This window comes from Amblyraja radiata, chromosome 1, assembly GCF_010909765.2.
Source record: "Amblyraja radiata isolate CabotCenter1 chromosome 1, sAmbRad1.1.pri, whole genome shotgun sequence".
NCBI lineage: Eukaryota > Metazoa > Chordata > Chondrichthyes > Rajiformes > Rajidae > Amblyraja > Amblyraja radiata.
Genome location: NC_045956.1, coordinates 1,863,816 through 1,889,927, shown reverse-complemented (window position 1 = coordinate 1,889,927; position 26,112 = coordinate 1,863,816). Strand labels below are relative to the sequence as shown.

Sequence of the window (26,112 nt, the reverse complement as noted above, 5' to 3'; positions counted from 1 at the left end):
TCCTTCTCTCCTGAGATGCTGCCTGTCCCACCGAGTTACTCCAGCATTTTGTGTCTATCTTCAAAGTTACTGGGGGAGTCGGGTTGCTTAGTGAACAGGTAAAACATGAAAATGGTTTCTATTATGTAGTAAGAAAATATGGAAAATGAATTCCATGTTCTAGTAGTTAAAGAATATTAGTAACAATTCGATTTCTTAATAAATTATCTTTTTTATTGATTGTTTAAATTAGCATAGGCATAGGAAATAAGCTGCCTATTGTGTGATGGAGATTGTAGGGCCTGTCATATGAGGATAGAAATCAGGAGGTGACAGACATTGGATCTTTGAGTCTGTTCTACCATTTAATAAAATCATGCTGATTTGACTGTAATTCCACCTCTACATTCCAGTACATCTGCAGCAAACTTTCACCCTGTTCTTTATCAATAAGTTTTTTAACCCTGCCTTAAAAAATGTTCAGAGACTCTGTTGTCACTGCCTTTTGAGGAAGAGTTTCAAAGACTCCTGATCCTCTGAGAGAGAGAAAAAAAAAACCGTTATCATCTCTCAGTCTCTTATTTTTAAATATTGATCTGTGGTTCTTCCACAAGAGGAAATGTCCTCATCCAGCCTGTCGAAACCCAGCAGATTGTACATACTTCAATCAAGATTGAGGGGGGATCTTATAGAAACTTACAACATTCTTAAGGGGTTGGACAGGCTAGATGCAGGAAGATTATTCCCGATGTTGGGGAAGTCCAGAACAATGGGTCACAGTTTAAGGATAAGGGGGAAATCTTTTAGGACCGAGATGAAGAAAACATTTTTCACACAGAGAGTGGTGAATCTGTGGAATTCTCTGCTACAGAAGGTAGTTGAAGCCAGTTCATTGGCTATATTTAAGAGGGAGTTAGATGTGGCCCTTGTGGCTAAAGAGATCAGGGGGTATGGAGAGAAGGCAGGTACAGGATACTGAGTTGGATGATCAGCCATGACCATATTGAATGGCGGTGCTGGCTCGAAGGGCCGAATGGCCTACTCCTGCACCTATTTTCTATGTTTCTAAGTCGACTCCCATTCTTCCAAGCAAGCTCAGGCTGCCCAGCCATTCATTGTGAAGCAACCAGTCTATTCCAGGTGTTAGTCCAGTAAATCTCTGAACTGCTTCTAGTCCTTAAGGAAACTTGTATTCTATGTAATTCAGATTCAGATTCAGATTCAATTTTAATTGTCATTGTCTGTAAAGCCTTTCCTTAGGACTGTTCAAAAGATTGTTTTCTATTATTGCTATATAAGCATGGATTAGCACATAATTTAAGAATGACACGATTAATCATAATTTTTCTGTGGGTGACGGATCTACTATCGGGTACTGGCAGATTAAACATGTTGAAAATATTCATGGTCAAAGTGGGAACCAAGTTACTTATCCATGAACTTTGGCACAGCATGTAGGCTTTCATTCCTGCACCTGCAGAGGGTGGTGAAAACTGCCCAACGCATCACCGGTTCCTCGCTCCCCTCCATTGAGTCTGTCTAAAGCAAGCGTTGTCTGCGGAGGGCGCTCAGCATCGCCAAGGACTGCTCTCACCCCAACCATGGACTGTTTACCCTCCTACCATCCGGGAGGCGCTACAGGTCTCTCCGTTGCCGGACCAGCTAAATGCATTTCGTTGTCTCTGTACTGTACACTGACAATGACAATTAAAATTGAATCTGAATCTGAATCTGAATCTGTATCTGAAACCAGAGAAGGTGGATGTTGTCAGTAATTGGACAGAGGAGGTAAGCTTAGAATGTAAAGAGGAGGAAGTTGTGCAAGGTTTGCGCCAAGTTCTGCTTAGACTTCATGTGGAGAACTGTGTTCAATTCCCAGCAGTGCACTCAGGAAAGATGTATTAATCTTGGAGCTTGTCCAATGAAGGTTCACTAGAATGTTACCAGGAAGTGGCGACGCTGCCCTGCAGCTGCGGCTCGCCTGCAGTCCGTTTGTCTTTTCTTTTTTTGTTGTCTTTGTCCTGTTGTTTTAGTTTAGTTTATTTCAGTTTATTTTAGTTATGTATGTGTGTGGGGGGGGGGGGGGGGGGGGAGAAACTTGTTTTTAGTATCTTCCTTCGGGGGGGGGGGGGGGGGGGGGGGGTTGCGACCTTTTCTTGTCGTATCCCCCCGTCTCCGTCTGCGCCGAGGCCTAATCGCGGAGCTGGCGGCCTCCAACTGGGACTGACCTCGAGGCTCCGGAGGCAGAACCAGGACTTACCAACGCGAGGCTGGCCGACTTCGGGGCTGTGGTGGCGTTGCAGCGGCGGCCCGACTTCGGTGCCTCGGAGGCTCAGCCGCGGGCCCAGTGGACGACAACATCGGGAGCTCGCAGGTCACAGGTTGGTGACCTGGTTATCGGAGCTCCCGCAACCACAGCTTCGTACGCTGGACTGGAGGGCGGCAGCTTCGGCAGCTTCGACTGCCCCGGGCAGCGGAGTTTGAACTGGCCCGTTTACGGAGCTCGGATTCGGCCGCGGGACTTACTTGTCATCACCCGGCGGGGTCACAACATCGGAAGCCTGGATCACCTCAACGCAGAGGGAGAACAAGGAGGGAAGAGACAAGGACTTTAAGACATTTGCCTTCCATCACAGTGAGGAGGGCCTGGTGAACTCACTGTGGTGGATGTTAAATCTGTGTTTATTGTGTGTTTGGTTATTTTATTCTATGTTATGACTGTAATGCACGACATTTCGTTCAGACTGAAAAGTCTGAATTACAATAAAGGATACTTTGACTTTGACTTTGGATCAGATGGGTAAAATGATGAGAACAGGTTTCTTAGTTTCAGTTTGCATTCACTCAAATGTGGAATACAAAGGATCTGGCAGTTTCATTTGACTGGAGTATTTCATAGCAGAGACAGAGAGACTATTTATTTCAGTTGCCTGCGTATGGAGCGTATTGAGACGAGAGCTAGATTCAATCTTATAACATTAGGAAGAACTTGTTCATACAGAAGAACTCTATTCTCACACCTACTGGCCCCTTCCCTACACAACATTAGATTGGTTTGGCTAAATCAAATGAAATTTGGTTACCGGTCTTATTTGTTATTATTTTGTGAGAAATCAGGAAAATAATTGTACAATGAAGTGGGTTCGAAAACCCGGCCTACATTTTCCTGTCAGCTTTGACGTCCAACTTTATCTGCTTTAGAATTCCTCAGAGCTAACATCATGTTGGTGGGAAAGTTGTATGATTGTAAAATGATTAGCTAGCGGCATGAATCTTGATCAGTTCCATTTGTCTCTGACTGTTCTGTGGATTGAGATGTCGTTCATTTCAAACATGGACATTATTGGCTTGCAGAGTGCTTAACAGAAAATAGAAAATTGAAACAGAACTTCCACAAAAATATTTGATGATTGGTATAAGCTTCATAAAGTGATCGTTTTTTACAACCAAGGCGGCAGAATTGAATTTATTTTGGTTTGTGACTTAAGCCCCTGTCCCACTTAGGAAACCTGAACGGAAACCTTTGGAGACTTTGCGCCCCACCCAAGGTTTCTGTGCGGTTCCCGGAGGTTTTTGTCAGTCTCCCTACCTGCTTCCACTACCTGCAACCTCCGACAACCACCTGCAACCTCCGGGAACCGCACGGAAACCTTGGGTGGGGCGCAAAGTCTCCAGAGGTTTCCGTTCAGGTTTCCTAAGTGGGACAGGCATTACTGGTACGCATTGATTATGATCTACAAGTTCCCAACCTGCAGCATCTGGTACTGGGGGCGAGCCAGATACTGATCTCTGGATCACGCATATTATGACAGAAATTGCAAAAGGAGCCAGTTTAACTTTACTTTCTACAAGTCAGTGAACAGCTGCAACAATAAGTGGTTTTATATCATCCAATACATAAAACTGTCTTGATCAACAACCTTGTCACTGAAATTAATATCCACCATCTACTGTATATATTCCACTATATGTTTCATCATCTCTTCAAATAGATTTCTGCAGCACCTAGCAACTTCCACAGATCATCATCATTACATAACATCCTGAATAGGGTGTTTACTGCTTTTCCTTCACTGGCACTTGATAAATATCTTAATGTTCCTATCTTGGTCTCATTGTTGAAGCAACATCAATCACTTCAACTCATGATAGCATAATGGTTATGTCACTAGACTAGTGATCTGTAGGTACAGACTGATGTCTTATGGACACAGGTTTAAGTACCATATCTGGGTAATTTAAAACGATCAGATACTTAAAAACACAACTTGCTTCATTACTTTCCTTTTGGAAAGAAGGTTTGCACCTCATCTGGTCTGGATTCAGACCATAGTGATGTGACTAAACACCACTGTGTGGTTCACTTATTATTGCTCTCTCTGAAATGGGACAATTGGTGCACCAGATGTTAAGACCGATTACTGCAAGGTAAACAGTCGTCACTGGAACCGTGAAAGGTTCTACCTGTTAGCTCACTCGCATGTATCAAATTTGGAAAAGAGATACTCCCCCCCCCCCCCCCATCAAACAATAGGCTAACATAGCGCTACTCACAAGATCTGAAATGTTAGACTCCACCATCATCTTGTACTATAAATGGCAGGACAGTGGTAACAACTGTCAGATGTTGGCCTTCAATTTTGATACTGGAGTTCAAGTTCAAGTTCAAGTGAGTTTATTGTCATGTGTCCCTGTATAGGACAATGAAATTCTTGCTTTGCTTAAGCACACAGAAAATAGTAGGCATTGACTACAAAACAGATAAATGTGTCCATATACCATGATATAAATATATACACACATGAATAAATAAACTGGTAAAGTGCAAATAACAGAAAGTGGTTATTAATAATCAGAGTTTTGTCCGAGCCAGGTTTAATAGCCTGATGGCTGTGGGGAAGTAGCTATTCCTGAACCTGGTTGTTGCAGTCTTCAGGCTCCTGTACCTTCTACCTGAAGGTAGCAGGGAGATGAGTGTGTGGCCAGGATGGTGTGGGTCTTTGATGATACTGCCAGCCTTTTTGAGGCAGCGACTGCGATAAATCCCCTCGATGGAAGGAAGGTCAGAGCCGATGATGGACTGGGCAGTGTTTACTACTTTTTGTAGTCTTTTCCTCTCCAGGGCGCTCAAATTGCCGAACCAAGCCACGATGCAACCGGTCAGCATGCTCTCGACTGTGCACCTGTAGAAGTTAGAGAGAGTCTTCCTTGACAATCCGACTCTCCGTAATCTTCTCAGGAAGTAGAGGCGCTGATGAGCTTTTTTGATAATTTCGTTAGTGTTCTCGGACCAGGAAAGATCTTCAGAGATGTGCACGCCCAGGAATTTAAAGTTCTTGACCCTTTCAACCATCGACCCGTTGATATAAATGGGGCTGTGGGTCCCCATCCTACTCCTTCCAAAGTCCACAATCAGTTCCTTGGTTTTGCTGGTGTTGAGAACCAGGTTATTGCGCTGGCACCATATGGACAGTTGCTCGATCTCTCTTCTGTATTCTGACTCATCCCCATCAATGATACGCCCCACAATAGTGGTGTCGTCAGCGAACTTGATGATGGAGTTCGCACTATGGTTCACTACGCAGTCATGGGTATAGAGTGAGTACAGCAGGGGGCTGAGCACGCATCCTTGAGGTGCTCCCGTGCTGATTGTTATCGAGGCTGACACATTTCCACCAATACGAACAGACTGTGGTCTGTGGATGAGGAAGTCGAGGATCCAGTTGCAGAGGGATGCGCAGAGACCCAGTTCTGCGAGTTTGGTAACCAGTTTGGAGGGGACGATTGTATTAAATGCCAAGCTGTAATCAATTAATAATAGCCTGACATATGAGTTTTTGTTGTCCAAGTGGTCCAGTGCGGAGTGGAGGGCCAGCGAGATCGCATCCACCGTTGATCTGTTGTGGCGGTACGCGAACTGCAGTGGGTCCAGGTTTTTGTCGAGGTAGGAGTTGATTTGCTCCATGATCAACCTCTCAAAGCACTTCATCACCACCGGCGTTAGTGCCACTGGTCGATAGTCATTGAGGCACGTCACCTTACTCTTCTTGGGCACTGGTATAATTGATGCCCTTTTAAAGCAGGTGGGGACCTCAGACCTCAGAAGTGAGAGGTTGAAAATGTCCGTAAAAACTCCCGCCAGTTGGTCCGCACAGGTTTTTAGAACACGGCCGGGTATACCATCAGGTCCAGGTGCTTTTCGGGGGTTCACCCCTCTGAAGGATCCTCTGAAGGATTGCATGAAGTCCCATGTCATGACACTAAATACAGGATTGGTGACTATTTACTGATTACTACCTAATACATACCTAATACATACGCTCGGCTGAAGAAGCTGTGTCAGTTTAGGTTGAATGCTGCTTATAATAAGCACCAAGAAGCACAGTGTGACAGAATGTAGTCTGGTTAGTGGACTTCAGGGTCTATTGTAAGAATGGCATGGGGCACGTGTACTACTGAGCAGCCTGTCTACTGAAGAACGTAGTTACCAACAGCATATCAAGCAGGTAATGAGAGAACCTAGAGGACTACAACCCTATTTGAATTTAGTTTCGCAACAGCATATTGGTATCTTGTCAAAGTAATGTCTCGCTCTAGATATGGACTGCACACTGATAAAACTTTCCATGTTCTTGTGTAGCACTTCTATGTGAGAGAGAGAGAAAGAATAGGTTCCAGATCATTATGTCAGAGAATGGGACTGATGGGTTTACTGACACAACCTAGAACAGGTGGGCCAAATGGCCTCCTCCTAATTCATAAGAAAATATGTAAGAAGAAACCAAAAATATGAAACTATTGAGACGAATTGAAACTAGTGAGACCTGGAGTATTGTGTGCAGTTTTGGTCCCCTAATTTGAGGAAGGACATTCTTGCTATTGAGGGAGTGCAGCGTAGGTTTACAAGGTTAATTCCCGGGATGGCGGGACTGTCATATGCAGAGAGAATGGAGCAGCTGGGTTTGTACACTCTGGAGTTTAGAAGGATGAGAGGGAATCTTATTGAGACATATAAGATTGTTAAGGTTTTGGACACGCTAGAGGCAGGAAACATGTTCCTGATGTTGGGGGAGTCCAGAACCAGGAGCCACAGTTTAAGAATAAGGGGTAAGCCATTTAGAACGGAGACGAGGAAACAATTTTTCTCACAGAGAGTGGTGAGTTTGTGGAATTCTCTGCCTCAGAGGGCGGTGGAGGCAGGTTCTCTGGATGCTTTCAAGAGAGAGCTAGATAGGGCTCGTAAAAATAGCGGAGTCAGGTGATATGGGGAGAAGGCAGGAACGGGGTACTGATTGGGGATGATCAGCCATGATCACATTGAATGGCGGTGCTGGCTCGAAGGGCCAAATGGCCTACTCCTGCACCTATTGTCTATTGTCTATTGTATACAGTAAGACAGAATCGGAATGGATTTTTTGCCTTAGAAGTGGACATCTGTAAGGTGTAATGGACCATGAGGAGCATCAGAATTATCGTTCAATAAAATCTGTTATGCAATAGCATGGTGAATCCCTAGTTCTGCCATTGTTAACAAGCCAGGAATCAAACCCTGATTCACTGAGAATCACATAATCTGGAAGTACAGACAAGATCTAAGCATAAAGTGGAAACTGGTGAAGCTCAACTCAAGCCTTAATGAATTCTAAACAAAAAAGCAGCATGTAATAGACAGAGCCATACCCTCCCATCATCTGTAGGTCCAATTAAAATCAAACCCCATCCATTAAACAATGACATGTTCACCGCCAGACACATAGGCTGCCTATATGTTGCACTGCACCAGCTATCTAGACACTTTCAACACATCCTGTCAAAACAGAGACATAGAACAGTTGGTAGGATGAAGCCAGGAGGCAAAGAGGATCACAGCCAGCTGCAAATTACCCTCTTCTGGCTTCCCCACAAAAGACACGTCAATCTGACTTGGACATGTATTGCCAACATTTTCACTGTTACTGGGAGAGAGCTCAAGAATGTGTTCATTTAATAGCAGCAGTTCAGGGCAATGGTTCACCAGCATCTTCTCGAGGCCAGTTAAAGGATGGCATTAAACATTGCTGTCAGTGATGCTCAGATCACATCTTCTTCCTCTTGTGTTTGAGGCAGCAGAGGTCCGCAGCAGGGTGATGCCATCCGGTTCGACATCCGTAGGTGCCCGCCCTACAAAGGGCGCATGCTCCGGGTTGGCGCCAAGCTGTGGCGCTGCGGCTGTTTCTGTTTGTTGTCGTTCACCTTGACTGAGGTCAGTTGACAGGGCTCACCGGAATGAATTTAAATAGTCTCATAATCACCCCCAATGAAAATGGGCTAGAAATAGCACCAACAACCTGCATCAGAACACACAATTTGACAAAAAAGGTTTATTTGAAAAAAACATATTTGATTGAAAATAGCTGAGGCAAGAAAACATTTGTTTAGAGCACAAACCTACACTAATATATTGATAAAACAAGACATTTACAACAAAGACACAAGGAATTGCCAGGAGAATAGTGTTAATCATGGTCATTGCTGCTGGCATTTCAAGATCAAGCCTAGAATAGATGGAAAGTTGTAAATAAGACATATACACAGCGTGTAATCTAAGGTCATATTTAATCCACATACGGACTTAACAGCACAGTAGCATATTAGTTGTCACTGCATCCTGACTGCTACCCGAACCGCGTAGCGTAGGAAATGGGTGTTAAAGATTGGTGGCAGCGGCTCGACTACAGTCGTCCGTCTTTTTTTAGTTTTTGTCTTGTTAAATGTATGTTTTGAGCTTAGTTTTTATTATTTTTTAGCTGTGTATATGTGGGGGGTGGAGGGGGGGATGTGGGGGAAACCGTTTAATCTCTTCCCTGTACGGGGACCCGACTTTTTCCCTGTCGGGTCTCCGGTGTTGTTGGGCCTAACATCGAGGAGTCGGCGGTGGCCTCCGTCCAGGACCAACCTGAGGGCTCCAGTCAAGGAGCCTATGGACCTGACATCGCGGAGCTGGCTGTCTTCGGAGCGGGGAGAGCTGTGGTGGCGCGCGGCTGCGACCCGACTTTGGAGCTTCGGAAGCTCCGGCTGCAGGCCCGGTGGACAGGAACATCGGGAGCTCCAGGTCCCTGGGGTTGAAAGGACACGGAGCGTGGCCTAACATCGCCCGGTGCGGGTTAGTGGCCATGGGGACTTACCATCGTCACTGGGGGCTCTAACATCGGAGCCCCTGTTCGCCTAGACGCTGCAGTTGGACTGCTGGACCGCTGGTTGGTCTGCTTGATCCGCGGGGTTTAAAGGACACAGAGCTGAGGCCTAACATCACCCGGCGTGGCTAAATGGCCACAGGACTTACCATCCTACCAAGCGGGGGGCTTTAACATCGGAGCCCCAGTTCGCCTCGATGCTGCAGTTGGACCGCGGGTGAGGAATAAAGGGAAGAGATAAAGACTTTGCCTTCCATCACAGTGAGGAGGTGTTGGAGACTCACTGTGATGGATGTTTATGTAAACTGTGTTAAGTGTGGGTCTTGGGTTTTTTTGTAATGTAAAAAAAACTGTAGTAAATGTAATTTCTTTCAAACCTAGGTTTGAATGACAATAAATAGCATTCCATTCCATAATATAAATGATACATTAAGGCGGGGTTAGTGATGCTAACCTATATATGATTGGTTGTCATGCATAATCCAATCTACAAAAGTAATCTGCATTTATCTTCAGGAAAGACAGTACTAAAGGGAGATAGGGAGAGAAGGAGCAATATTCATTTGCATTATCCTGCACGCTTGTATTAGTGTTGGTTTATTATTGTCACGTGTACAGAGATGCAGTGAAAGACTTTGCATGTTATCCAGTCAAATTGTACCACACATGATTACAATCTAGCCATACATAAGTACAACGTGCCCTGAAATGGAACAATGAGATTCTTACTTGCAGCAGCACAACAGATATTGTACTCTGAATATCGTAAACACCATAATAAGTTCAGTATACCAATATATACAAATATAAACAAACAATAAAAAGACAACTCCATGGAGTTGGCGGCATTATTATTATTTTTTTATTATTGGAGTTTATTTGGATGTTGTAGTGTTTAACAGGTTGTTGAGAAGAAGCTGCTCCTGAACCTGGACGTTACAGTTTTCAGGCTCCTGTACCTTCTTCCCCATGGCAAGAGTGAAATCAGAATGTGGCCAGGGTGGTGCAGGTCTCTGGTGATGCTGGCTGCCTTATTGAAGCAGTGACTCCTGTAGATCCGTGTTTAAGAAGGAACTGCAGATGCTGGAAAATCGAAGGTACACAAAAATGCTGGAGAAACTCAGCGGGTGCAGCAGCATCTATGGAGCGAAGGAAATAGGCAACGTTTCGGGCCGAAACCCTTCTTCCTGTAGATCCCTTTGATTGTGTGTGGGTCAGTACCCGTGATGGACTGGGCAGTGTTTATCATTTTTCCCAATCTACTTCATTCCTGGGCTTTCGAGTTAGTGTTACAACTGCAGAGAAAGTGAAGTTTTTTTAAACAGTACAAGGGCCACAATGAGGTAGGATCAGGTTTTCGGTAGAAATTGTTCCTATATTTGGTGGTACAAGCTTTCAAGCTTTTGTATGGCCTTGAGAGGGGAGAAGACGGAATGACTGGGATGTAAGTGGTCTTTGATTATAGTGGAGTCGTTGAGGGGTGGTTGGTTAATGTGATGGACTGGGCTACATCCACAATGCTGTGCAATTTCTTGCAGTCTTAGGCGGAGTCCTGTCAGATCCTTGCCTGGATCCGAATGTAATAAACATCCTAATATTAGTGTGTCACCTTTCTCCAACAGCTTGCGTCTTAAGCCATTTGATCTGCAACTTTGTACAACCTTTGCACGCATGGGTTTGAATCCCATCGCCATCACCAGACATGCTAACATTTGGATGTGAAGGAATGGTGGATGAATAAATCAAAGCATTTATGTTCAGTGTCCTTGAAGTGTGTTTATTACATTCGGATCAAGGCGAGGATCTGACAAGCCCAACCAAATTTTCATGAATCCCACTAGGAGGCTATATATAATGCATTGATAGAAATTGGTAAGATTCGATGGAGACATGCAGAACTTCCTTAGTTTTCTAGTGAAGTGAAGATGTCAGTTGTGTTTTCTTGGCCAGACCATTAATGAAACGTAGAAACATAGAAAATAGGTGCAGGAGTAGGCCATTTGGCCCTTTGAGCCTGCACCGCCTTTCAATATGATCATGGCATCATCCAACTCAGTATCCTGTACCTGCCTTCTCTCCATACCCCCTGATCCCTTTAGCCACAAGGGCCACATCTAACTCCCTCTTAAATATAGCCAATGAACTGGCCTCAGCTACCTTCTGTGGCAGAGAATTCCACAGATTCACCACTCTCTGTGTGAAAAATGTTTTCCTCATCTCGGTCCTAAAAGATTTCCCCCTTATCCTTAAACTGTGACCCCTTGTTCTGGACTTCCCCAACATCGGGAACAATCTTCCTGCATCTAGCCTGTCCAACCCCTTAAGAATTTTGTGTTTCTATAAGATCCCCCCTCAATCTTCTAAATTCTCGCGAGTACAAGCCGAGTCTATCCAGTCTTTCTTCATATGAAAGTCCTGACATCCCAGGAATCAGTCTGGTGAACCTTCTCTGTACTCCCTCTATGGCAAGAATGTCTTTCCTCAATTGGACCAGTACAATTGTTTGTGACGTTTACACCCAGGAACATGGTGGTCTCGACCTCTCCACTTCAGCATTGTTGATACAGATTGTTGCTTGTACATAACCCCATTTCCTGAAGTCAATGACTAGCTCCTTCACCTCGCTGAGACAAAGACTATACTTTTGCCAACATGTTAAAAAGCTCTCTATCTTCATCCGTCTCATCATTGTTCGAAATCTGTCCCACTTTGACAGTGACACTTGCACACTAGTAAATAGAGTTAGAGTAGAATTTGGTCACGGAATGGAGATTGTATAGGGAGTATAGTAAAGGGCTGATAACACATCCTTGCAGAACACCGGAGTTGGGAATTGTCATGAAGGATGTGGAGAGGGATGATTAACTTTCAAGTTCAGTTGAGAAATGTAATTAAAGTTTCATGCCTTTGTTTAGATAGAATTTCCATCCAAGTCTGACTCGCCCCTATTAACACCTCTCTTTGCATAATTAGGCGCAGATTTTTCCATGCAAATCCCAGAACAGATGGTAGAAGCGATGAAAATATTGCATGGAGGTAGTACGAGATGCCCTCTTGATTTCTGAAGTTGAGCGCCACAAAGTTCAACACATGTGCACTTTATCAATACTGTACTTCACAAGGGAGTGCTTACTGTAAAATCCCTGGCTGCTTGCAAAGAAAAATATCCCTGCTCCCCTGGCACCAATTGTTCTAGTGTGGGCTGCATGAAAATAATTCAGCATATTCAGGAAGATAAAATGGGCACAGAGACTATTTTAGTTTTGTCCCAAAGCTGTTAACTCGCAGAGTCATATCTGAGTTCTGCTAATGGTGAATATTTCTGCAAAGCAAATAATAAATTCAGGTCACTGGTCAAAGCAAGTCTCCCCTAAATTACTGATGACGATACTTTATCCTTTGGTAAAATAATCTTACTTTGTTGTAACTATTTTACAAAAGTTACATGTAATGTTGAATATTTTAACAAATCACATTAAATGACATAGGTTTCAAAATACCTTGATAGTACAAACTCTTGAATTGCCTTTGCTTTTCCATTATTTTGTGATATCAAAATATCACAAGTTGCTGGTAATCAAATTAATTAAAAAAATAAAATTCTAAGTTTGCAACAGAGGTAAAAGAGTCACCTTGTCATATTTACATGAATCCTTGCAATTAATAAATAATGCACTTTTTTCTCAGCCAGTTCTGACTGAAACATGTTCCAAATCAGTAAACACATGAAGAAACATCACTGAAGAAACTGTGCAGTTCCCTTGAGACTTAAGCTTGTTCCACTGAATCTCTCCACACCCTATAAAATTATAATAGGAGGTGAATTTCAGGAACTTTTACTCTTTGTACAAAGAGAAATTAGTGGAGCACAAAATTGTCTTTAATCTTCTTTTAAAACGTGAAAAATTGATCACAAAACTGAAAAATCGTTCCTTTTATATCCATCGATTCCATCTTCGGACCTATTTGCTTGAAATTTCTGATCGTATTCTGTGCCTGTGTGTGCCATTCTCCAGCACAGATTTCTTAATCAGCATAAAAAATACAAATGAAAAATACAAATCATTGTTTTCTTGGCATTGGTGCTTAACAAGTGATTAATATTCCTATCTACCTATACGTTTAAAGATTGTCATAGGTAAGACTTCTGAGATGATTGTGATCAAAACCTGCTGGAGGTGCAGTGGGTCTGGGTGTTGTGTGTGTGCAGGAACTGAGGAACAAATTGAGATCAGAATATCAACCCATGTTAGGTACCACATATCGATAACACGGGATACCAAGAGCATTGTAGCAGCTTAACGATGGATGCAATTACTCTCTGTAGCTGAGACATTGGACATTATGCAATCCAATTCCAACTATACATGAGTTTCATTCCTAGGTGCAAAGTCCCGGCATGCTCTTCATGCCAATGAACCTCACCTTTCCCCGATGCACAGATGATACACTGTCCATTTCTGCCATTACTGATGTAAAATGGAGCAACATATCATAACCTGTCTCGAGAATCAGGAGCACATTCTGCCGGAACAAGGATCCTGAGCCGAAACATCACCTATTCATCTTCTCCAGAGATGCTGCCTGACCCGCCGAGTTACTCCAGCACTTGGTGCCTTTAGCACATTCTGCTATTTTAAGGAAGGCACATCAGAATACCTGACTGAACTTTCTAACGTTTTCCAAACTATGGAGCATGCCACAACTAACAATGAGTACTGCCACACACATTTAATGGGGACTCATTCCAAGTTGACAACGGGGAAGAAAGAGGCATCTTATTGTTACGTTACTGGAATGTCAGTGTAGCCATGAGTCATCCAGAGTAGATCAGCAAATTTGGGGCAGGAAGCAAATGCATATACATCAGTACTTCTGGACAGCCTTCAAAAACACTATATCCTACTTAGATTTCTCTGGTGAGCAACATACTTCCAGACTCAATGTTTTGTAAAGCTGTGATCACTGAGATATGTGAAATGCTGCCAGAAGAATTATGGCCATGCTGTCGTGCTTTCTCTGTGAAGATCAAGGGCTTATCGACCGTCAATTTCCAAGCAGTAGCTGCAGATTTCTGTCACGTCTCCCAATTTGTCGCTCACTGTTGCAACACGAGGCTCACTCAGGGTGAAGGAATGATTTCATCCATTTTGATTTGCGTGTAAAACGTGTAGCATCTCAGGCGTTGGTTCTGGTGAATCAACTGGGTTTAATGTCAATGCAGACAGCCATTGACTGCGGTGATCTGCCTCATTTAATTTACTTTAATTTGCTAATCCATCCCTTTAGTATACAGATTGTTGCAGATCTGGAAAATAATTTCCTAATGATCAATGGTATCTTTTTGCAAATACATGACACCTCTAACCTGATGGAGTGGCTGGACATTTTCAAAGCCCGGATGGATGGATCCTTGGACATGGAGCCAAGCCCCTATTTTATTGGCCACTTATACCAGTATATTCCCCAAACACCCCAGCTAAACACAGGATGCTTGGATTGTAGTGGTAAATGTCATAGATCTCTTGAATGTTTCTGGAGATACATTGCAGAAAGCATCCATGAAATGTGAAGGTTCCATTGGAGTGTTCTGCAGGCTGCACCATCTTTCCGATCAAAGGCTGCGGCCACTGCTCTGGGGAAGAAGATCAAGGAGACCTAGAGACTGATAGCTATGAAGACAAGCACGAGGAAGAAGGCAGCTGCTACGTTACTGCCCTTGATCTGAACCAGCACAAGAAGGAGGCAGAGGCCAGGGTAATGTTCTTGATCAGCGTGCACAATCTCATGTTCAAGAAGGAACTGCAGATGCTGGAGAATCGAAGGCAGACAAAATTGCTGGAGAAACTCAGGGGGTGCGGCAGCATCTATGGAGCGAAGGAAATAGGCTTTAGACTGAAGAAGGGTTTCGGCCCGAAACGTTGCCTATTTCATTTACTCCATAGATGCTGCCGCATCTGCTGAGTTTCTCCAGCAATTCCGCTACATTCTATCTGACTATCTCGCCTTCCCAGGAATTAACCTTGTGAACCTACGCTGCACTCCCTTTAAAGCAAGAATGTCCTTCCTCAAATCTGGAGGCCAAAAGTGTACACAATACTCCAGTTGTGGTCTCACCAGAGCCCTGTACAACTGCAGAAGGACCTCTTTGCTCCTATACTCAATTCCCCTTGTTATGAAGGCCAACATGCCATTTGCTTTCTTCACTGCTTGCTGTTCCTGCATGCTTTCTTTTAGTGACTGATGAACAGGGACCCCCAGATCCCGTTGTACTTCCCCTTTTCCCAACGACACCATTCAGATAATGCTGCCTTCCTGTTCTTGCCCCCAAAGTGGATAACCTCACATTTATCCACATTAAACTGCATCTGCCATGTATCTGCCCATTCCCCCAACCTGTCCAATTCACCCTGCATTCTCATTACATCCTCCTCACAGTTCACACTGCCACCCAGCTTTATGTCACCTGCAAATTTGCTAATGTTACTTTTAAGCCATTCATCTAAATCATTGATGTATATTGTAAATAGCTGCGGTCCCAGCACCGAGCCTTGCAGTACCCCACTAGTCACTGCCTGCCATTCTGAAATAGACCCGTTAATCCCTACTCTTTGTTTCATGATTGTTTACAAATTGCTACTTGATATTGGTGATATGAAGTTTCATAGATTCATAGAAAATATGTGCAGGAGTAGGCCATTCGGCCCTTCGAGCCTGCACCGCCATTCAATATGATCATGGCTGATCATCCAACTCAGTATCCTGTACCTGCCTTCTCTCCATACCCCCTGATCCCTTTAGCCACAAGGGCCACATCTAACTCCCTCTTAAATATAGCCAATGAACTGGCCTCAACTACCTTCTGTGGCAGAGAATTCCAGAGATTCACCACTCTCTGTGTAAAAAATGCTTTTCTCATCTCGGTCCTAAAAGATTTCCCCTTTATCCTTAAACTGTGACCCCTTGTCCTGGACTTCCCCAACATCGGGAACAATCTTCCTGCATCTAGCCTGTCCAACCCCTTAAGAATTTTGTAAGTTTCTATAAGATACCCCCTCAATCTTCTAAATTCTAGCGAGTACAAGCCGAGTCTATCCAGTCTTTCTTCATATGAAAGTCCTGACATCCCAGAGAAGTTATTTTAGGAACTGTTCATACTTTGCATGCTAGGTATTCTTATTTTTTTGATGCGGTGTCAACATATGACTCACAGATAAACATCTGGAACATTTGCCTATTTCCTTCCCTCCATAGATGCTGCTGCACCCGCTGAGTTTCTCCAGCATTTTTGTCTCCCTGCACAATCTCATGCCCAGTGGTACTGAAGGGATGTTAAAGGCTTCCAATCGAGAGGACATTTTCATCAGTGCCCTTTAAAATTCTACAATGTAAACTAATTTCCTGTCTCCACATTTGCAACAATAACAAACAATAATCAGAATTCGGATGTCTGAGACGCTACAACTTGAAAATATTAGATTGGTCTTAGCAGAAAAACCAGATCATTTTTCGAAGACATGGACACCATTCATTGAGTTACTACAAGGATAGTATGGTGCAACACAATTTTGGAGTTAATTCTAATTACGAGTTGGGTGATGGGTGGGAAGAGATGCGAAGCAGGTATATCATTTTGTTTCCTTTCTGTTTTGGTCTTTTTATTTCTTCTCTATTTCTTTTACTTACCCACTCTTTGGCTACACCACTTTGGTAGTCTAGGCATTCTATCCTTGCACATCTCACATTTTCTCTCTCTTGCTTTTTCTTTCTTCTTTTCCCTTAACTATAGCTAAAAAAAAAAAAATTTTTAAATTTCAGATGATGCCTAAAATTGCCTTGCACAAATAAGATTCAGAAGATGATTCCTTGGCAGTATTATGGCTTGATACAAATCCTTCACATTTCCTCATGTGTGACATCCTGCTGTAATTATTATCCCCTTTGCACAAAAACATTTCCCTCAGATCAGCTTCACTCTTGTGACTGGATGTTGGTTGAGAACTTGAAGCCTTTTGTCTGTTCTTCGTTGAGGATGGCTGGGCAGCACTGCCATTCACTGTGATCATGGCTGATCATCCCCAATCAGTACCCTGTTCCTGCATTCTCCCCATATCCCCTGACTCCACTATTTTTAATAGCCATATCTAGCTCTCTCTTGAAAGCATCTAGAGAACCTGCCTCCACTGCCTTCTGAGGCAGAAAACTCCACAGATTCACAACTCTCTGGGTGAAAAAGTGTTTCCTCATCTTGTTCCAAATGGCCTACCTCTTATTCTTAAACTGTGGCCCCTGGTTCTGGACTCCCCCAACATCGGGAACATGTTTCCTGCCTCGAGCGTGTCCAAGCCCTTAACAATCTTATATGTTTCAATAAGATATCCCCTCATCCTTCTAAATTCCAGTGTATCCAAGCCCAGTCACTCCATTCTTTCAACATATGACAGTCAATATGAATGTGGCTGGATAGATTTGTCCAATTAATAAGTTTTTGTAGTGATATGCAGTTCAATTTGAAACATTGTGTAGGATTATGAAAGTTCTTCTGACGTTACTGCAGACTGCAGGGATTCACACTTGTGGAATAAATCATTCTGTGGCCCGAGTAGATTGCCTACCAATATCCACTGCCTGTCCAACCATCACAGAACAAAGGATTGTGCCCCTTGGCATGTCTTGCTGCTTTCCAGCTGTACTTCTCTTATTGTTAAGTGTTTGCAGCTGTTTTTATTTGGTCTTGGTTCCCATTGGGAAACTTGAATATCCCACTCTATCTCTTGATTTGAATGTAATTCACCCTAATGCCATGTTTAACTAAGTTATGGACAACTCTGTAAAGAGTTACACCAACACTTTGTACATCATTGTTTGTAGAGGACCCAAATGACCACTCTCATTAAATGAGGCATTGACTTAGTGTCTAACAAAAAAATGCAATCCAAATTTTACCCATCAGTGTCTTATTATTTAATGACTTCGGTTGAACACACTTACTAACTTAAAAAAGTATATTCCTGTAATTGGAATTTTACAAAGATCTGCAGTTGTGGAAATTATTGGGCTGGATTTCACTTGTTTACAGGTCACATAAGGTTACTTTATTGTTTGCCTAATGATCAGATTAAAATTCACCAAGTCTTGTTTCACCTAGAGTGCTTTACCTGCAGCCATTGCATAAAGTGGAGCAATGCAGCAACTCCTCACGCTGTGGAACCTGAAGCCCTGTGTTGGGACTGTCTTGAAGGACTTTTGATGGATCACGTTGCCAAAGGCCTTGTAAACTGATCATTAGATGGTCTTTAAACTGAGATTTTATAACTTTTCAAAATTGTAAAAGTATTTTTTAAACCAAGCCTATCTTATATAAGATAGACACAAAAAGCTGGAGTAATTCCGCGGGACTGGCAGCATCTATGGAGAGAAGGAATGGGTAACGTTTCGGGTCGACACTCTTCCGAAACGTCACCCATTCCTTCTCTCCAGAGATGCTGCCTGTCCCGCTGAGTTACTCCCGCATTTTGTGTCTATCTTCGGTTTAAACCAGCATCTGTAGTTCCGTCTTATGTAAATTGATTCAAACCTAATATTAATTAAAATAAAACAAAACTTGTTCGTTTACCTTTACATCAGGATCAGAATGGAGGTGGGCTCAATATCTATATCACTAAAAGTCTGATCTTGACCGCTTCCTGTTGTTCTGTATGTTGATTTTAGAATAAACGCTGCCACTTACGGCTGTTATTTTTGGCCATCTTACTCAGTCTCCCTCCGCTGTGCAGGACAAGAGGATTTTTACCATCGATGAAAAATAAAAGAGTTATTAGTGTTTAAAAAATGTTGAGATTTTCTCTCTTGTCAATCAGGCCATGAAGGCCACGCCCCTTCTGGTGGGAGGGGGGGGGACTATAAAACCCAGAAGTGTGGGTGTGGCTCAGTCTCTGCAAGATGGAGGAGGGAGAGGTCACGACTCGCTGTCTTGCACCCTGCTTGAAATGGTATGAAAATGGTATGAAATTGCATAGCAAAATGATTTGAGTATAGGAGCAGGGAGGTTCTACTGCAGTTGTACAGGGTCTTGATGAGACCACACCTGGAGTATTGCATACAGTTTTGGTCTCCAAATCTGAGGAAAGACATTCTTGCCATAGAGGGAGTACAGAGAAGGTTCACCAGACTGATTCCTGGGATGGAAGGACTTTCATATGAAGAAAGACTGGATAGACTCGGCTTGTACTCGCTAGAATTTAGAAGATTGAGGGGGGATCTTATAGAAACTTACAAAATTCTTAAGGGGTTAGACAGGCTAGTTGCAGGAAGATTATTCCCGATATTGGGGAAGTCCAGAACAAGGGGACACAGTTTAAGGCTAAGTCTTTTAGGACCGAGATGAGAAAATCATTTTTTACACAGAGAGTGGTGAATTTGTGGAATTCTCTGCCACAGAAGGTAGTTGAGGCCAGTTCATTGGCTAGATTTAAGAGGGAGTAAGATGTGGCCCAATGTGGCTAAAGGGATCAGGGGGTATGGAGAGAAGGCAGGTATGGGATATTGATTTGGATGATCAGCCATGATCATATTGAATGGCGGTGCAGGCTCGAAGGGCCGAATGGCCTACTCCTGCACCTATTTTCTATGTTTCTATGCACTTGAATTTGGTGGCCTTGCACCCTGCTTGAAATGGTAAGAAACTGCACATTAAATTTGGTGGCCTTGCACCCTGCTTGAAATGGAATAGCCGTGAGTCAACTGTCAGCCCACCAGCTGTGAGTGAGTGAGCTGCCAGCACAACAGGCTTGAGTGACTAAGCCGCCAGCCCAAGAATCCATTCGGACCACAATGTCCATACTAGCCCTCTGGAAACCAGTCCCTTCAGCCCACAACACCCATACTAGCGCTCCAGAAAGCCCTCCCCCCACTGGCCACCAATATTGGAATTGGTGGAGAGGTGGAATATTGAATTGGGGGACCAGCCCTCCAGTGTGAACATGGGACCCAACGGGTCCCACTTAGTCTAGTAAAGCATAAAACCTTGAGTCATACTCCTAGTGTATCCAGTCCTCAGCTTAGGAAAATCTGCAAGGACTCAATGATGAATCCAGGAGTACGTGGTGAAATATGCTGCACTGCACTGCACTACAGCTGGTGGGTAGTTCTCCATGGAACTGCTGGCCAGCCATTACCAACATGTGTTAGTTTGACATGAGTTTGACATTGGAAGTTACTTAGGAACACAATGCCTTTAGGAACTAGGAGCAGACCATCTTGATCTTCAGACGTTCTCTTGATGAGTTTCAACAGCTGGTACAATCAATTTATACAAATCCAAAAGTGCATGAACATTGAGTTCCTTGTGATCTGACCAAAAAGTATAAATTTTCATTATATTCCTTTATTTGGATGCTTAATCATGGGAAATGTAGTTGCGAGAATTATACATGGTCTATCATTAATTAAATATCCTGTTCAGTTGATACTTCAAGTTGCAAAACTCTTCATATCTCCCCCCCCCCCCCCCCCCCCCGATACAACTTGGTGGCTGTTCATAAAAGTGATGACATGGCATATTATGATTAGAAACCTCATGAGTAATGATTGGTAAGAATAGAAAGTAAACCAACCAAGCATAAAGGAGAGCTTTTACAGCTGAGGCGATTGGCACATTCACCCGAGGTAAATTCCATTGGGCTTTCAGCCAGCATTTGTCTCACACTGTTTCCGATTCTATTGGATCTGAGAAAATGTAGATCACCGATTCTTGCTGAGCAGAGACAGGGCAGAGAGCTTATTCTTGATAATTCTGCCACCTAGTTTTGTATTGTATTAATTACTTTAGAAATTGCTGTACTGCTTGTACGAAGTGCACTGACTATATAAAAAAATATAGAGATAGCTTTGAGCAGTGTATTAGGTATTTGGAAACCTGGCAGGGAAGATGGATGGCTAATGCTCCAAACTGTATACTGCATCAAGCCTGTCACTTTTTCCGTGTGAAAATTATGATTACTGAAGGTGTTAAATGATTTTTTGAGTGCAGCTTTTCAGAGTGGGGAGCCAGGCATTTATCTTGAAGCTGCCTCAAAGTCAGACTGTGAAGACTGGATTGCAGCACTCCAAGAAGCAAACTCTGAAGGTTTGCAAAGGAGAATTGCATACCTTCAGCAACTCATCATGGAAATCAAAGACAATGCAAGTCCAGATGAGGTCCATCAGATTCTCCCTCTACCAGAGATACAATCTCCACTGATAGGTAAGATTTCCACTACATTGCAAGATTAAAAATCATTTTAAGTATCTAAGGACCTTAAGATTACATTTATGATTTGCTTAATTATCAGATTTAAATTAAAATGTAAAAAAAGTGATATACTTAGGCATGCAGAATGTTTTTATTAGATGGAATGGAACTTATTGAATTAATTTGAATTACCATGATGAAAACCATTGAAAATTATTTTGCTTAAAAATATTCTTGCAGAGTCTGGGATAGAATGTGTGAGAATGTATTATGCAAATACAACTGTTTCATGTATTTTAATTGCAACTCCAGTTTAAATTATTACCACAAATAGAATAAGATGACTGTTAGTAAGTAACTAATGGTGTCTATCGTTAACAATTGAAAAATCTCTCTCAATGAATAATAACATATTTGAACATAAATTGGTTATTGAAGGTTTTTTGCTGTGATACAGGCTTGCACTGTAGTTAGGATTCTATCACATACCCTTCCTGGCAGCAAAAAAAGAAATAAACATTGTTTTAAAGTGATGCAAACACCCCAAACATCAGCAATTCACAAACACAAATAACTGAAAACAATATTAACATTTTAACTTCTTAAATAATTTTGTGTACATTTATTACCGAGTTACACCAGTTATTACTATGAATGCAGAGTGTATTGCAATGATTCATTTATCATAGTGCTGTTTCTTTGGTATCAAGCTCATCAAATGGTATTAATGTCTAGTCTATCCCTCATTGCTGGCAGCTGATGTGAAGTGCCTGTAAAAGGACAGCGCTGCTGGGGGGGAGAGTTCCTTTCACAGCGTGCGGGGAGTCTGGGCCCGGGGAGGGAAGTGGCTCAGGTGGCTGCGAGCGGCTGCCGGGACTGGACAGCGGAACCGGCTGCCACCTCAGCGCCTTCTGCCGGCCCGCTCGCCAGCCAGCCGCGGTGTCCTTCGGCACAGGAGCAACCGGTGGAGTTGGTAGTTGGCGGGTAGCTACTGGGCGGAAGGCTGGCTGCTCCATCCCGTGCTCTCCCTCTCCCTCTCCATTCTCCATTCTCCCCTCTCCATTCTCCCCTCTCCATTCTCCCCTCTCCATTCTCCCTCTCCCCCTCCCCCTCTCCCCTCTCCCCCTCCCCCTCCCCCTCCCCCTCCCCCTCTCCCTCTCCCTCTCCCTCTCCCTCTCCCTCTCCCTCTCCCTCTCTCTCTCTCTCTCCCTCTCCCTCCCCCTCTCGACTCTCCCCTTCCCCTCCTCCCTCCCCCTCCCCCTCCCCCTCCCCCCCCCCCCCCCCCCCCCCCCCCCCCCCCCCTCCCCCCCCCCCCCCGCCTCCCTCTCCCTTCCCCCCCCCTCCCCACCCCCCCTCTCTCCTCTCCCTCTCCCTCTCCCTCTCCCTCTCCCTCTCCCTCCCCCTCCCCGATCTGGGCACTACAGCCAGTCCCGGGGCACGCAGGCGATGTTACCACCCCCCGGACTAAAACCAAACCCTTGATCCTGTCCCGTCATCCTTTTTCCAAAATGTAGCAACTTAAATTGCTACACGGCATATACGGGTAATGTTCAAAATCCATTGAGAATTCGCCAGGTTGCTCCCTGAAATTGTGGCTGGAAGTGCCAGCAGAATGTACGGCAAAAAGAGAAATAGTTCCATGTTCATCAAATCTGAAATTAGTAAATTAGAAATGAGTAAGATAAAAGCCAGGGAAAGAAACACCTGTCAAATGAAGGGGCAGCATAAATCAGCATTTGTTCTTGTAGCTCTGATCTCAGGAAGTAGCCGTTAATGGGTTGTGCTGCAATAGAACCAGCATTCGCTCAGCCACAGGGTACTGTTGATAAGGATTAAGTGTACACCATAGAGATGGGAAGGGGAGAAGCAAGGTCCTCCAAGGTGAGATGGAGGCAAGGCACACACAAAGTAGCAATCAAACGCAAGTGCTCTCAAAGTCAAAGTCAGAGTCAGAGTCACACTAACTCTCAGAAACCCTGCCTCAGGAATCTTGCAAGGTGTCTCTGCTGGGATATGTTGAACACGGCAATCTTTTGCTTACTGCTGGATATCAGGAGTTTTGAAAGGCTCCATTGGGAAAGTAGGGAACCTTTTACTAATGAGAAACGTGATTTTAGCATTCACACAAGGGAGGTATTTGGTGACACTATGGTGCTTTCAATGTTGCAGGGATTCATAAAAGGTCATATAGGTAGCTAGATCCACGGCAACATCTTTAATAATTCACTAATCCATTATTGCTCTTTGCATGACAAGGCTGCCTTTTGCATGCTCTCTTCCTCAGAAGCCTATACAGCTTTGTCTTCCCCCAGTGCTCAGACTTTGCCTTACATCATTGTAGTACAGACTTGTTATTGCTGTATAATAATGTGACCCTTTGAGTGCGGCTTCCTGAGGTCTGAGCTGAGAGGGAGTTGCTACATACACAGGAAGCCCAAACCCTAACAGTAACTGTTCCTGAAACACTGTCCATTATGTGATCTTAAAGCTTTTAAAACGCCATTTGGTGAGATTGCTAACGCCATTTTGTTGCCAGAGAACGGATAGAGATGAATTTTCAGGCAGTTATCTTTCCCCATGAGTGGGATGGTGGGTTTGTAGAGATTATAGTTTAAAACAGTATTTAGAGTGATAAGACTATGAATTAAATTGATCTTTTCAAATTAAGATTGATATTTTTGCATTACTCTTGCTTTTTGGTGGATTAAGATATTTCCCATTTCATGAAAGATAACAAGGAAAAAAAGGGTGATGGTAGAAAGGAAATAACGTTTATGGTTTTAACACTTATGCACATGCTGCACAAACTAAATTGATCTTTGTCTATTTCTGCTTTTTTACCTCAATTGATTTCCTGTCCACTACTAAAAAAATGATTGGATGCTATAAGTAGGACTTGTTTGCAAGATAGGAAGAAACTGCCAAAACATAAAGATGACAGGGGTAATGCAATATGCTATTCACATTAATTTCACATGGCATTGCAGTTTATTGATCACTGAACTCTCACAAAAAAGTAATTGATTAACCGTATCTTTATTCCCATTAATCTGCAGATATTTCCAAGTTTCTATTTGAACCCAAGTTGGAATTCAGTCTTGGTAAGATCACACACAACCCCTCTCAGTCTTATAATCATAGACTATATTTTAAGGCATAAATATTACTGTAAATGATGTACTGTAATCGTTTGCCTTCAAGGGATTGAAAGATTTCACCCCAAAAAATAATAGCTTTCATGATGTGATGATTTAATAAGCTGAAATGTATAACTTAGCATCGAGTCACAGAATCATACAACATGGAATCAGACCCTTCATCCCAACTTTCGCATACTGACCAAGACACCACATCTAAACCAGTCCCACCTGCCAGCATTTGGCCCGTATCCCTCCAAACCTTTCGTGTCCATGTATCTGGATCTGGATCTAGATGTAGTACGCTGAAAATCTCTAGGTAGAGCATCACTAGCACTTTTTTTAACACTATCCCACACCCACTAGGGACAATTTTTACATTTACCAAGCCATTTAACCTACAAACTTGCACGTCTTTGGAGTGTGGGAGGAAACCGAAGATCTCGGAGAAAACCCACGCAGGTCACAGGGAGAACTGTGCAAACTCCGTACAGACAGCACCCGTAGTCGGGATTGAACCCTGGTCTCCTGGTGCTGCATTCACTGTAAGGCAGCAACTCTACCGCTGCCACCTGTCCAAAGTATTTTAAATGTTGCTATAGTCCCAGCCTCAACTACCTCCTCTGGTAGCTCGTTCCATATACCCACTGTGTGAAAAGGTAGCCCTTTGGGTTCCTATTAAATCTTTCCCCAAACATATGTCCTCTAGTTCTTGATTCCTCTACTTGAGGTAAAAAATTATGTGGATTTATCCTCCCTATTCCTCTAATGATATTATACACCTCTACACGATCACCACTCAGCCTCCTGCGTTACAAGGAATAAAGTCCTACTCTGCCCAGCCTCTCCCTCAAATTCTGGCAACATCCTTGTAAATCCTCAATGCACTCTTTCCAGAGTAACATCCTTCATATAGCTCCCTCTGCTCCACAAAGCTCCTCAGAGCCCGACCATTCACTGTGGAGTTCTTGCCCTGGTTTGACTTCCAAAATGCAACACCTTGCACTTGTCTGCATTCAACTCCTCAGTCCACCTGGTTAACTGATTTATATTAGCAGTTTCAATATTTTGAAGTGCTCCATTGTGTTTGTGATGTTTTCATCTAGCATGTTTTAATCAAGTATTATAGTGAGACACAAGTATCACTTAAATTATACCATGCATTTTCATATTCCACCTCAGGAGAAATTACATATCTCATTTGTAAATGTTGAAATGACATGTAATGCCTTGGTTTCCATTTGTCACATTGATCATAACACTCCCAAAAGCAACAAGTCAAGTTGAGTCCCATTGTGTAAATATATTTCATTTAATTCTATTTAATAAAATGTATATGCCAATGACAAACCTTTCACATTTAACATAAACAAAATAATGTGTACATGTTTGTTTGGTTAAGAGAGAAGATTAACTGCAGGAATATCATGAAAATCAGGCAGTATTGTGAGTTTCGTGAATCCTCAGTGCTTTGGTTGTCATGCATCTGCCAATTTATTAGGTAGAAAATGGGTGCAAAGAGAACCAACAATTGTTCTTAGGGGCTTGTGCCTGACCTGCATCTACATTATGGACACTCTAGTAAAAGTGT

General features: G+C 43.2%; 1 protein-coding gene across 3 annotated transcripts in view; it reads left to right on the top strand.

Annotated features, from left to right (window-relative positions):
- The window catches only part of inpp4b (inositol polyphosphate-4-phosphatase type II B), a 589,015-nt gene that overhangs the window by 241,999 nt on the left and 320,904 nt on the right, over positions 1-26,112 (top strand). For all 3 annotated transcript variants that reach the window (XM_033050984.1, XM_033050903.1, XM_033012170.1), the window contains exons 4-5: positions 21,184-21,396; positions 24,441-24,485. In XM_033050984.1, coding sequence (XP_032906875.1) covers positions 21,184-21,396; positions 24,441-24,485 — 258 coding nt within the window. The remainder of the gene's footprint in view (positions 1-21,183; positions 21,397-24,440; positions 24,486-26,112) is intronic.